The sequence below is a fragment of the Rhododendron vialii genome, chromosome 4a, assembly GCF_030253575.1.
Source record: "Rhododendron vialii isolate Sample 1 chromosome 4a, ASM3025357v1".
In the NCBI taxonomy this organism is placed as follows: Eukaryota; Viridiplantae; Streptophyta; class Magnoliopsida; order Ericales; family Ericaceae; genus Rhododendron; species Rhododendron vialii.
The window spans coordinates 6,114,562-6,128,152 of NC_080560.1; the positions used below are offsets into that span (position 1 = coordinate 6,114,562).

General features: G+C 37.9%; 2 protein-coding genes across 2 annotated transcripts; one reads left to right on the plus strand and one right to left on the minus strand.

Moving 5' to 3' along the window:
* The first annotated feature begins 181 nt into the window (after positions 1–181).
* LOC131322895 (BTB/POZ domain-containing protein At5g48130) lies at positions 182–4,213 on the plus strand. The gene is made up of 4 exons (XM_058354457.1): positions 182–762; positions 843–912; positions 1,824–2,975; positions 3,447–4,213. The coding sequence occupies exons 1-4, from the start codon at positions 656–658 to the stop codon at positions 4,140–4,142; spliced, it is 2,025 nt and encodes a 674-aa protein (XP_058210440.1). The 5' UTR covers positions 182–655; the 3' UTR covers positions 4,143–4,213.
* Positions 4,214–5,255: 1,042 nt separating this feature from the next.
* On the minus strand, positions 5,256–8,314 carry LOC131322896 (thymidine kinase a-like). The gene is made up of 4 exons (XM_058354458.1): positions 7,927–8,314; positions 6,954–7,098; positions 6,254–6,375; positions 5,256–5,710 (listed from the first exon to the last, which is right to left on the minus strand). Exons 1-4 carry the CDS (start codon positions 8,223–8,225, stop codon positions 5,434–5,436), a joined length of 843 nt encoding a protein of 280 aa, XP_058210441.1. The 5' UTR covers positions 8,226–8,314; the 3' UTR covers positions 5,256–5,433.
* Between the last annotated feature and the right edge of the window lie 5,277 nt (positions 8,315–13,591).

Here is a 13,591-nt window from a genome sequence, read left to right on the forward strand (position 1 = left end):
CGCACTTCATCTCCTTCTCCTCTCCTATACACTATTACCAATATTCATTTTTTCGGGTAATGCGAGGTGTTTCGGGCCAGCTTGCAAGCACCTTGCACTATTCTCTATAGTTCTTCACACAACCGTTTTACATGCTTATGCGTGGGGGTGGGGTGATCCCAACAGTTGCTAGCAAGAGGAATCGAACCTGAAACTTTAGGTGGGACCAATATTGATTTCTTTACCCACACACCCATTTCAACTATACCTCTGTGGATCACACCACACTTGGTGTGTATCAAAAGGCCAAGAAATGGCACAGGATAACCAACTAATTCCCACCCCTCGAGAACGTTTTTGAAGCCTGAAAACTTGGATTTTTTGGGCTCACTCGTGTGCCTAAAACTTTGACTAAACAACACAACAAGTACATCATTTGCACGAGTGTGTGAAACAGATCACCCAGCCCACCTCTTTTTTCGCTTCAATTCTTACTCATACTCCCACTTGTTTTCTGGGTCCAAGAAACTCGTTCTGATTATAGTATATGATTTTATTCAATCTCGAATGCGGAGTTCAAGCAATAAGCATGAAAATATAGAGTTTATATAAATGTAAAGATGGTCTTACTTTTAACTCGGCTCTGAATCTGAAGTCTTTTTTTCATCACGAGCCTATGGCAATGGACACAGCTAGCCTCAAGGACAGTCACAGTCCAGTTCTCTCCAGTCCTTTCTCATCGCCGAACGTTGCTGCCCTGCTCAAGATTAAGATCATTTCTTGGTAAGATGGTTTTCATTGTGATTCAAATTCAGCATCTCTCCTTCTCTTTCTCTGATCAAAGTACAATTGGCATATTTCAGGAGCCAAGAGACCGGTTTACCTGTTTCTGTCCGCGTTCAAGTTGCTGATAGGACCTTTAACCTGCACAAGGTAAGAAGAGAAAAACACAACTCTGAAGTAAAAAGTAGAACATTAGGGGGAGAAAGTCAAAAGAGTGCAGTTTAGAGCGTCTCCAATGGTTAGTACCAAAGTGGCAATACGAAAGTCATTCTTCGTTAGCTATGGTGCCAAAATGTCATGATTTGACAATCTTGATCCGATGACAATCGAGACATAGAGAGAACTAATTAGCTAGACTCTAGCCTTTAGGAGTCCCCGTCACTTTTCCAAACTAAAGAGTGAAAATAATTGGGTTGAGCTGACCTTTTTTGATCTCTTGTTTCGGAGAAACAAGTGGCTCACAAGGAATGGAAAGAAACATAGTATTCTATTTGATCTTGATGTCCTCATATAGCACTTCTTCTAATCCTGAATGGGGGATCACTTGTAGGAATGACATAATGCTATCTCATGTTCCACACGGCCAAGGAAGTATCGTTTTTTAATCTCATTATGACTTGGTCGTTCGGAAGAGATTCTTTCTCGATCAGAATAGTATAATAAGGCACTATAAGAAAGAGAGACACCAAATAGCAACGGATTTAGCCAACCATGGAATTAGAGAGATCTATAGCCAAATCATAGTTTTGGCAATGAATTTGGCTACCCATTAGAGATGCTCTAGCAGTGACTGAAATTAGAATCATTGACCTATCTGAACGATAAAATTTGCTGTTTTTCTTGCAAAAGTAAAGCGAAGAGCGTCAATAGAAAACTTGTCTAATTACTCCAGAATGTCCCCATCCTGTAAATGAGTGCATGAGATAGGTTATATCTCATGTCTGTGTAAGTATTACCTACAACAGAAAAACTTGCATCAGGAATTCAACATTTATCTCTCTTTTTTAGGTGGCAAAAAGCAAAAAAAAAACCTTATACTTCATTCTTCTCTATTTTTGCAGCACCCACTCTACTCAAAGAGCGGATACTTCAAGAGAAATCTGAAGGACTCGAATGAGATCGAGCTGCCCCAAACTTTCCCTGGCGGACCAGAAGCCTTTGAGATGATTGCACTCTTCATCTACGGTTCCTCCACATTAGTTGACCCCTTCAACGTAGCATCTTTAAGATGTGCAGCAGAGTTTCTCGAAATGACAGAAATTCATGCCTCTGGAAACCTCTGTGATCGTTTCGACGTATATCTAAACCAAGTGGTCCTACAAAGTTGGGATGATACCCTCATCGTCCTCCAAAAGTGCCAGACTTTACTTCCATTGGCAGAAGAGCTGTTAATTGTGAGCCGTTGCATTGAGTCTCTTGCTTTCATGGCATGTATGGAGATTCTTGACCCGGATAGGAGACGGTTCCAACCAGTGGTCACACTCGAGGCTTTGACTGGTCAAGCCTGGAGCTGTGAAACAGGTAGGGAAATACTGAACCATGATTTGTGGATCAAGGATCTCATTGCTTTGCCATTTGGGTTTTTCAAAAGGGTGATTGGGTCATTGAGAAGACAAGGGATGAAAGAGAAGAATGTTAGTCCCATCATCGTTTTCTACGCAAACAAATGGTTGGTTTCGAAGAAGACTAGACAGTTTTGGGAGAATTCGGGCGAGAGAAATGAGGATAAGGATGGTAGGAACAAAGATTTGGTTTTGTTAGAGGGTGTTCTTGATTTGCTACCGGCTGGGGAGAAGGGTGGTAAAATGATCCCTTCTGGTTTCTGCTTCTCCTTGCTTTCCAGGTCTCTTGAACTAGGTTTGGATAGCGAGAGAATGGCGGAATTGCAAGATCAGATTGCTTCTGTTTTGCGTTTGGCAAAGGTGGAAGATTTTCTACTTCCTACAAATAGATCCCAACCCATTTCCTCTAGCATAGAGTTGGCTACAATGGAGCGGATATTTTCAACTTATGTCTCATCCAACATGGCTTCAAATAATACTCCTTCAACTAGCCATTCCATTGTTGCAGATTTGTGGGATTTGTATCTTTCGAATATCGCTCCTGATCCAAAAATGGAGCCAAAAAGATTCATGGAGCTTATTGAAACCGTTCCAATATCCAGCAGACTAAGCCATGACCATCTGTACAAAGCACTGAACACCTATCTGCAGGTAAGCTTCCATAAACTGAATCTGAGCAACTTGGCATAACTCAATACAAGATAGTATTTTATTTCACCTCGTCAATTCGAACACAAAAATGTGGAATAGATAGCATGTGGGTTAGGCTAGACTTGAATCTGAAATCAAGGGATACGACGATGGAGTTCAATGAGAATGGCTCAATTTGATTTAATATTCTACATGTTGAGTTTGGAGCTTTACCGAGTGAGTATGAAAATCACTATTTAATAGGAGTGATTTGAAATCCTTCATGCTAAGTATTGCACTTCTTTCTTTCTTTCTTTTTCTTTTTATAAATGTTTAGTATTGAACTTATTATACAAGGGTCCCAACAAGATGCATCTCTTCTCCCTCATAAATAAGTTCTTTTGAAATTGAACATGAAATCCTTATCATTTTAAGTCCATCAACGAAGCCTCAGTTTTGGCATAATGACTAAGAGTCTGTTCTGATCTTCAGGCACACCCAGGCATATCACAAGACGATAAAGGGTTTGTGTGCAAATACCTGAACTGCCAGAAACTATCACAGGAGATGTGCATCGAAGCAGTTCAGAATGACTTGATGCCACTGCGCCTAATAGTCCAAGCACTTTTTGTTCAGCAACTAAACACGCATCGAGCCTTCAAAGAATGTTCTGACTCATTTAGGTACGCACATGGTGTGGAATTCTCCGGAAGCCCCTCCAGCTCAAGATATGCAAACTCCAAAAGCCAGAACCTGAGTGAGAGTCCGTATATAGATGGAGGAGGAGAAGCAGTCAGCAGACCCCTCAGCTTCTTGATACAGAGAGATATAGCAATTCAGAGGTCTGAGTGCTCGAGGAAGGAATATGAATCCACAAGCTTCAGAATTCAGAGTCTTGAACAAGAACTCATGTCGCTAAAGAAAAACCTTCAGCTGGAGAATATGTCACCGGAAACAGATCCAGTTGTAAAGAAATCAGAAGCAGCTAATTCACTAAACTTTATGCCGTACAGTTCATTGAGCAGGCAGAGAAACCCGCTAGGACAAGTGCGTGCTTGCATTGGTTCTGTGAATTTTGCTTCCCATAGAAAGTATGCCAGTAGGATAATAAAGGTGTTTCGTAGAATAAGATTATTTGGGAGGGGTAAATCAAAGAAAGAGCCAGGTGCCTCTACCGTATGGCCATAAATGATGTAATGTATGAACTATATCTTTCTGATGCATGAAATTCAGAAAACAACTTCCAAGTAATTCTACAACTTAACAGTCCACTTGTGATGTATTCTGCTTCCATAACAGGTGAACTGTAGGTTCGGTTTAGCAAATCAGCACATAAATATCCAATTTTAGCAAATGGCAAAATAATTGATCCTGTGTCCCTGTGTTTAGGACGGAAGGAAGACCTCTGCAAAGAGGTTAAACCTACTTAATAGTTTTCTTTTGCTCAGCAGAAATCAGCATTGTTAGTTGTTGTTAGTGAGGTTTGAACACCTTTCAAATGCACGGGTGTACATGGTGCCTTCCACTTGGCTACCACTCCACTTGCTAAACCTACTTAAAAGTTGAAAGTAAAGAAAAGACTCAATTAACAGATATTTGGAGCCATAACTCTCTTTTGGCATGATTAAAATAATCTTCCCTTGGTGTAACCGAAGTATTCGGTAGTTTCATAGATATCCACCATCAAAAGTATGCACTGATAGTTATTTGTCTAAATTAAGTATGTAACAAAGGCGAGCCATCTCAAAGAGAAGTCAGCACTGCACTTACCCAGTAGCTGTTTGCAATGAGATACAAAGAAGCAATGATACCACGGCACTGGTGCCTCATAAAATAGGCCATAGAAATGCTCATCAAAATTTATATAAAAGCAGATAAAAAAGTGAAGTCGTCGAAGTTTGAACACTTTTCTGCTTGTACCTTGAACCGCATGACAAAGACCAATTCCACTTCTGTGCTGCTGTTTCCAAGTGCTGTCTAAATCTACACATATGGATCGGTTAACTCCAGGTTGAAATCACATTTTCAATTCAGTGCATACTACCAAAATTGAAGTGAATAAAAAGAACAAGTAATATCTCTCATGATGAGTACCCAAATTTACAACCCAGGTTTACAACCCAGGTGATTCATCCCTAGTATGTCTAAATGTTAGTCTGCAAAACTGATAAAACATTTGGTATCTTTGATAGGCAATGATGGACAATTAGCAGCTCGAGCCTTTTATATTCACATTCATCATGCAAACGCTGCAGCCTGCATCATCATCTTGTCTGCTATCGTTACGACATAAACTGGGAGTAGTCAAGTACCAAGTTTTATAGCGCAATCAATAATTTTCCTTCTATATATACATAAGAGAAGGGACAAGATACAAACATTTTGAAATCCTAATTCCAGATGTTGCATGGAAAACTGATAAAACAAAAAGAAGCCCAACAAATAATAGACTATCAAGACTAAATAGCCAATGTCATTACTAAACAACTGCAACTTCCTCCAGATAAAAGTCAGCCTGAACTTCACTACAAGATTCTAGGACAGTCCTCGTCACTTCCATGACAGCTTGTCCATCGACATAGTGTTGGCGGCAGACAGGCATGTAGACATCAGAACCACCAATCAGCTCCGTCTTTGTCTCATCAGTTTTCCTTAATGTAAAAAAGGCTCTCTTGCTGCAAAGCTCACACCGAGCTGTCAGCTTAGTTATGGAATCAGCAAGGGGAATGATGTCAAGCACCGAGCCAAAGCTCCTTCTGCAGTTAATAATTTGATTTCCCATTAAAAAGAAAATTATAGGCAGAAGCCAATAAATTTATGGGGAGAATATTATCAAGATTGAGTAGCACGCAAGGAGCTCTACAACGAAGGGAGACCTATATTGCTGAGTGAGATAACAAGGAGAACTTCATCAATGCCTTAGATTAGTTTGGCAACATGTGTGTCTGAGGTATGTGCCATGTATACCTACATATCAATAGGTTGAGAGGGAAAAAGCAAGTGCAAATGTGTTAGTTATTTAGATTGGAAGATTGCTACCTGTTTGAGTTCTTTCCATGTTCTCTGAACTGTATTCATTGTTGCCCATGTTTGAGGCCTAAATAGCAGTTTTCCTACCATGGGTGTTCTTACATTAGTCAGATTATTTGATGATGGGAGCATAGTAGGTCGAACTGTATCGTTAGAATAGGTTTTTATTGGATTTCGGCGGTAAGTGCCTTCAGGCACGGGCGCAGATGCTAGTACTTTCATATGGATGGAAACTAAAGTAAAACTAAGCAAAAAGAAAAGAAAAGAACCTCATGTAGTCTCCATCTAGTCCAGCAAGTATTACGGTTTTTCCATCACAATCAGCAGCATTGCAGCAGAAATCATATAGGTCATCAAAGAATTGAGCTTCATCAATGCCAATTACATCCAGCTGTCAACAAACACCACGAATTTAGAAGATAATGGAGAAAAACACAACAATACCAAGCCTATAACATGTCTGACTTTATTAATTGAAGGTCACTGCTTTTGTACTGAATGAAACTACAAACAATCACAAATGTCGGGTATGCAGCATTCTAGTTGTCTAATAGGAAATTCAATCCATTTTCATCAATAGTACCCAAGTGATTCTCCAAACATGTTGGCCCTAGGATGATCTAAACCTGACAATTATGCTTATCATGTACTTAACAATATAAGATACCTATCAGATACATCAGTGTTCTCCATTGCATGGAGTGTTTGTCAGATCATGAATTGATTTCATGATCCATGAGTGGCCCCTTTAGTTAAAAGTACTAGCTCTGCATATTTTGCACCAATAATCATCACAAGAACCTGTACTATACTGCTGCAATTAAAGTATAGTTGCCACACCAGATAATCAAAGTTTTACTGTATAGACCCTTACAATGATGGTAATAGTTACCAGTTCAACAGAAATAACTAGATGCTGAACCCATGAAGCAATTTGTTGAAAGATCACACTTGAAAACTTCAAATTACCTTGTTATATTCCTCAGCTCCCAATTTATCTTTAAATGACAACAGATTAGCCAATGCCCAACAGGGAAATTTCATCCCATCATGTGTCACGACTGAGTCAACAGCATATCTTACATCCTTGCTTGACTTTATCATAGCGATGTTCCTACAAATACACAGATCACCTTAAGATTAGAAGAATTACCTAAAAATAGAAATAACACTGTGCATTCGACATAGATATCGCATCCAACTATCCAAGGAATTCAATTATTTCAACATGTACAATTTAATTAGGCATCAGAACTTCAAAATTTAAAAAGTGGATCACTATCTCCCCAAGTCTACTATCATAACAATTAGACAATCATGTGCACAATATGTTGATGTGACACTGCACGATTGTTAATTAGACACTAGATAATTACTTTGCAATCACCAATCACATAGTGCCACATCCACATGTTGAGCAAATTGTTGTACACGTTATCATCTTAGTAGAATTGCTCCTTTGCAGAACTCTATCGTGTTATGACCTATTAAAGGTTATCTAAGTTTACCACCCCATAACCCAAAGGCCAAAACACCACAAAAATGTCATATCTGTCAGCCCAATATTTCAAATTATAATCCACCACCCCTAAAACATTCTACTCTTCAAGGTTAAAATCACGCGTCTGTCCATCAAACACTCCAATGTCAGTATAATTCAACTTTTTTTTTGTCAGACAATAGGATGTTAGTATGTTAGCATTTGTTAGATTAGTATGCGGGCAAACCTCCTGTTCATAGGAGTCGAACTCTAAACCTAGTGCTCCAAAGGAACACTACACAGACCATTGGACCAAACCCCGAGGTCTTTAATTCAACTCTTCGAAACCCAATCTGGGCAAGGCCCTAAATTTGATGTTTCTGGTCTAAAAAGTTTTAAGAAATCCACACAAAAAAAAAAAAAAACCAAAAAACAGTTACATTAGGTATGTAAGTTACACACCTGCCATTGTTGCACTCAGAGTTGATACGGCGAAGAAGAGCAGTAGTCTTCCCGGCAAACATGGGCCCCACAATGACGTGAATCTCACCCGTCGGACGACACCGAGACGCGCCCGTCGGGTCGCCGCTCCGGTCGGCCGGGGAGAGAGAGGGTTCGAGGGAAGAAGACATGGAGCGGGTCAGAGAGAGAAATTCAGGGTACGGCAGGGAGCGAGGCGCGGAGAGATTTAAGGAGGGAATGAAGGGTTGAAAAGGGAAGAAGCGTGCGAGGGAAGCCGAGAGCAACAAAGTCTTCTTCATTGTTGTTGTTGTTGAATTTGAGAGAGCTTTGATTTGTTCAACGGTTTGAACTTTGAAGAGTTGGAGGGAGAGGAGTGATGAGGGGTTTGGGTTTTCAAGGGGGTTTTGGTCTTTGGAGGGAAAAAATAGCTTCTGGAGGAAGGAAAAAATTACTCCAATGGCCCCATGGATTGGCCCCAATAGGAAATTGAACCCCAAAAGTTTCTTTACTTCCTCAACTGAAACCCTCGTTTTTTTCAATATGGTAATACAATCCCAACCATTCGTCCGTTTTTTCTGTTAGCTGATTCCAACGGTGTTAATTAGGCATTTGTTCCTCTAAGAGCATCCGCAATGGTACTAATCAAAATCAATAATCAAAATGTGTCACGTCAGCATTTGATTATTCATTTAATCCATAATCAAACTTAACAACCTCTACCTCCACATTGGTTATTTTTGTATCCCTAACTAAAAAAAACCCAACAATACACAATGCACATTTGTCCAATCGCAAACGAATTTTAATCACACATCCAACCACACCAAATTATTCGTCTCGATGAGACGATTCCAATATGGGGTGTTTTTGAGTTTAATTGTTGAATTTGGTTATTGAGTTTTGGTTATTGGTAAAAGTTGTTAAGTTTGGTTATGGAATGGATGAAATTTGGTTATTTACTAAAAGACTTGTAACTTTGGTTATTACAATGTGGGGTGTTTTTTGAGCATTGTTGTTAAATTTGCTTATTCACATCCATTTGCTTATTACAATACGGATGCTCTAAGAGCTTTAGATGAGTTATTTGAATTTTGTCTTTATTCAAATTTTTTGTTTTCTCAATTTTTGTTTTTGCACCAAATTTCTTGGGATTATTGATTTCTGTCAACAAGTGGAAGCAGGAAAGTAACAAAAAAATATTTTTACCCAAATATTTTTGAGCTGTTGGGATATTTTTGAAAATATTACGGTGAAAGTCATAATTTTTTTTACTTTTCCAATTCCACTCGACAAGACAAAAAAAATAATTCACAAAAGTTTCACACAGTTATGCCTGAATATAAGATTCTTATCGTGTAATTAGAAATGTATTAAGACAACTTAATTATGGTGTCCAAACTTGCTAAAGCGCACATCGACTAAATCTCATCTCCAATACAGTCAAAGGCAGGTCATCTACATCGGGGATTCGAATGTAGGAATTCACACGAAGTTATTTTTTTGCAGCTTAACCACAAGAATCGAACCCTGATCATTTTTGTGGGGAGCAAATCCAATAACCAGGCGATAAAAAAAAATTCACCAACCAACCGGACTAGCTATCGTGGCTATTGATTATCGTCTCAGAGTCCAATACACCAAAAAGGGCCATATATTTCCAGAAAGTCCTTCCCAACTAGTGGCGGGCTAGGGAAAAACGAAAGTCCATAATCGAAGCCCAAAAATAGTTCATTAATATAATGACAGAAATAACCCTGATTAACCGATGGAATCATAGTTGGCAAAACATGTGATTACGTGACAAAATGCAGCCTTGGATGACATACAAGATTGGGAATGGGGCTAATACTTTTTAATGGCTCGATAATTGGCATCCTTTAGGTCCCCTTTACAAGAAATTTGGTGAGCAGGTAGTTCATAACTTGGGGAGGCCCTTGAATGCTAAGGTTAGTTCTATCATTCATATGAACAGATGGTGTTGGCCACGATAGAGGAATCCCTCAATTCTTGAAATCACTAGAGCAACGCCTGTGACACTCATCCTCGACCCTACTTCTGCTGATTCTATCGTTTGGAACCTTACAGCTAGTGGGGTCTATACTGTGAAGTTTGTTTGGCAAGCTTTTAGGACACCTAAACCTCTTTTCCCTTGGCATATGATCATTTGGTTTAAGTTTCATACCCCGAGGTGGGCTTTCATCTAGTGACTTTCAGTTTTGGAGCGTTTGGCAACCAAAGATAGGTTGGTTTCTTGGGGCATTCAAGTGAATCCCACTTGTATCCTTTGTCTTTGGCTGCTACAATCTATTGGCTTTGGAGGGAATGTAACAGTATAGTCTTTCAGAACCGAAGCTAGGATTGTTATTCTTTACAAGGTGTTATAATTGATGATGTTCGTGCTTGTATCAGTTCCTGGAGAGGAGTCAAAGCTTCTCTCCAGAACCGTGACATTGCTGCTAGCTGGAAAATTAGTAGAAATTTTTTTCTCCCCTAGTTGTTTTGGGGATGTATAGGATTTTGGATTCTTTTAGCTTTTAGCTTTCTTGTAAAAACTGTATTTGGACTTGGTCCTTTTATTCTTGATTGGTTTGAGCTTTATAAGATTTGACTTGACAAAAAAACACCACATTATGGCATTTTAATGACATTTAATTGGCTGGAGTTTCTCAAGCAAATTGTTTATTTTGTTTGTTTCAGTTTTTTTAAGGTTAATAAAAGTTGGGGAAAATGACGGCCTAGGACGTGTTTTGATAATTTAATACCCGCCAAGGACATGCTGAGAACATTTGTTAATGCTAAAAATATCCTTAGAGCGTATTAATTATCAAAACACGTCATTGGCCGTCATTTTCCCTAAAAGTTGTAATGGAAGTTATATAAGAATTCGCCTGCACTATGGGGTGTGGTGTGCGATCAAAACTGTCGTTGTTTGCAATAAATGGTTAATATTTCAAAAGTATTGTACAGGTAAAATAAAGTACTTTTGGCAAATCATTAACTATTTAAAATATTTTCGGGCAACTCAAATTGTCAAAACTATCCATGTCATGCAGGGGTGTGCTACCTCTGTTTGTGGATACCAATCGAAGTTTTCCCGATCAAAAAACATCACATCATTCCCCGTTACAAGTTATTTTTAAAAGGTAAGTCAAATAGGATAGCGTGGAAACACGAAGTAAAATAAAATAACATGGCATAAAATAAAATTATAGGTAGCCCCAAAGAGATCATGTTAATAAATAAAAAAGGAAATTGATTTTGGCACTCCAGTTTTTATCACTGGCACTCCACTTTGTGTGTTAATCATGTGAGAAAATAAAACTAAAGTAGAGTGCCATTAGTTAAATTTGGAGTGCCAAAATCACCTCCCAAAAATACATAAATTTTTTAAGGAAAAAAAATGTACAAAATGCGAAGAAAAGCCCCTTGTAGATTTCCGATGGCAACAACCGTTAAAAAGTTATTCATCTGCATCTAAGGCCCTGTTCACGGCTTCAGGCTAGTGATTAATTTCTACAGCACAAGTTATTCATCCAAAATCACAAGTTGTTCACATTAGTAAATAAGTTATTCATTAACATGAATAACATGTAAAATTAGCACAACTTATTCACCAAAAACATTAGCGTGAACAAGTATTTTTATTTTATTTTCTGCATCTCAACTAAATCGTTTATTTGATTTTTTCACATTTGTTAGTTTTGCGTCAATTTTTTTTTGGATTATTAGTTTGTCTTGTAGAAAACAATCTAACAAAGAATAAAAAATTATGATCAAAACTTTAAAAAAGTTCACTAAAGACAAAAGTAATCGAAAATATTTTGAATTATTTTTGTGGATTTCATTCCTTTTTTTTAATTTGATTCAGTTTTTTTTATTCTTCTTGTCGAGACGAAGTAATAATTCATAAAAAATAAACGCAAAATTATTAAAGACAAAACAATACATTAGTTTCAAAGGAAATTACCTACCTAGTATTGCACGTTTTTTACTTGGACAAAAAAATATGATCAATTATCTGTACATCACACCAGAGACAACGCGCTGGCAAGCTAATGCTAAATGCTATCATGGAAGAAATGAAAGATAAGAGAGGGGGACCATAAAACCATTAAAATAGTACTAACCTGAAGGTTGATCCGGTGGTGAAGGCTTAAACTTTAGGGGTTTGCTCTCTTTTAACGACTCTGATTCGAAATCTTTCAAGCGTTATCATTTTTTTTAGGATCAGACCATGCATACAAAGTTAAAAGCTTTGCCTTTAAATGGGCTACCCGCCGGTCAACGATAGAATTGCGGTAGAATTGATCTTCCAAGATTAGTTGATGTGCACATAAGCAGTAAGTTGATCTGAACACTTTTTTTTTTTTTTTAAAAAGGGGGCCAATTAAAATACAACTATGTACTCCACTAACCTAATAGGAGTATGATTTTCTTGAAATACCAAACTGAAGTGATTAAATACCCTTCCAGGGGTCGGGATAAAGGGCATTAATGGGAAATACAGGGGGAGAAAAAGGGTGAACAACCAAAAAGAGCCAGGTAAAAAGAAAAAAAACTAAATTACCTTTCCTGGGAAGCAAAGAACAAATATGTTGATTTTACCACACTGTAAAAGTCTGTAATGTCAAGAATAATTGAATTCCCTTTTATTACTAACCAATCTTTAAAACCGAGGGGGACCAAACCACTTAAATTCCCTTTGACTTTAAAATAATGCTTTTGGGGTATTTTAGTTTCAAGTTTCCAAGCAAATTAGTGGAAGATGTATCAAGAAAAACAGATAGTTCTGTCTTGCATCTCTCTTTTTTTGAGATAACTTAGGCGTCCGGGCTAACTTACGCGTACCTCGATTAATCTTGGGAGACCTATCCCGCGTCCCACTTACGGGAATTCCAATAAAAGTTAGATCAGAGCTTTGTAATAGACCAACTCCCAAATGAGTTAATAGCAGTTGAAAGATTTCGAACCCGAAACTTTAAGAAAAAACAAACCCTTAAGTCTCTGGCCTTAACGACTAGCCAACTAAGTCCCAGGTCTTGCCTTTTCACATCGGAAACGATTGAATTTATAAAGTATAATTAAAGGGAATAACTTAGCAAGTTCATTTTCTTGGATCCTAGAATTGGCCATTGACAAACCTAAAGATAAGAGCCAGTGGGCTCATGTTTGCAGTGGAGAATCCACCACAAGTTTTTTGCCCATTAATTTAAGCCCTTCTCTTTTAAAATTGCGTTCGAAATAGAGAAAATTAAATTTTATTTTATAACCTAGGATGCGATATCTTATCTGGTTTGAAGTTCGAACCCTGTTGATTAATAATAATAATAATAATAAAATCTTTACTTTGATTTAATATAAAATTATGTTATTTCTTCATATTTGTTAGTGTCAAGTAAAGTACTAAAATATCAAACAAGGTTCCATCCTTGCATAATTATTTCAGATCAGATGTGTATGCTTGCTGGAGTATTTAGATCATATGGTAAAAACAATAAAGATAACGAAGGATGGGTCGAGGTCCATCCGAGCTTAGTAATTCGATCGCGACCATTCATTTGTTGAACTTACAAAAACTATCATTACTGTACTACATGCTTATAAAAACAGTAAAATGATTCGATCACACATCTAGTCATATTTTTTGCTAATTCTATATATCTTT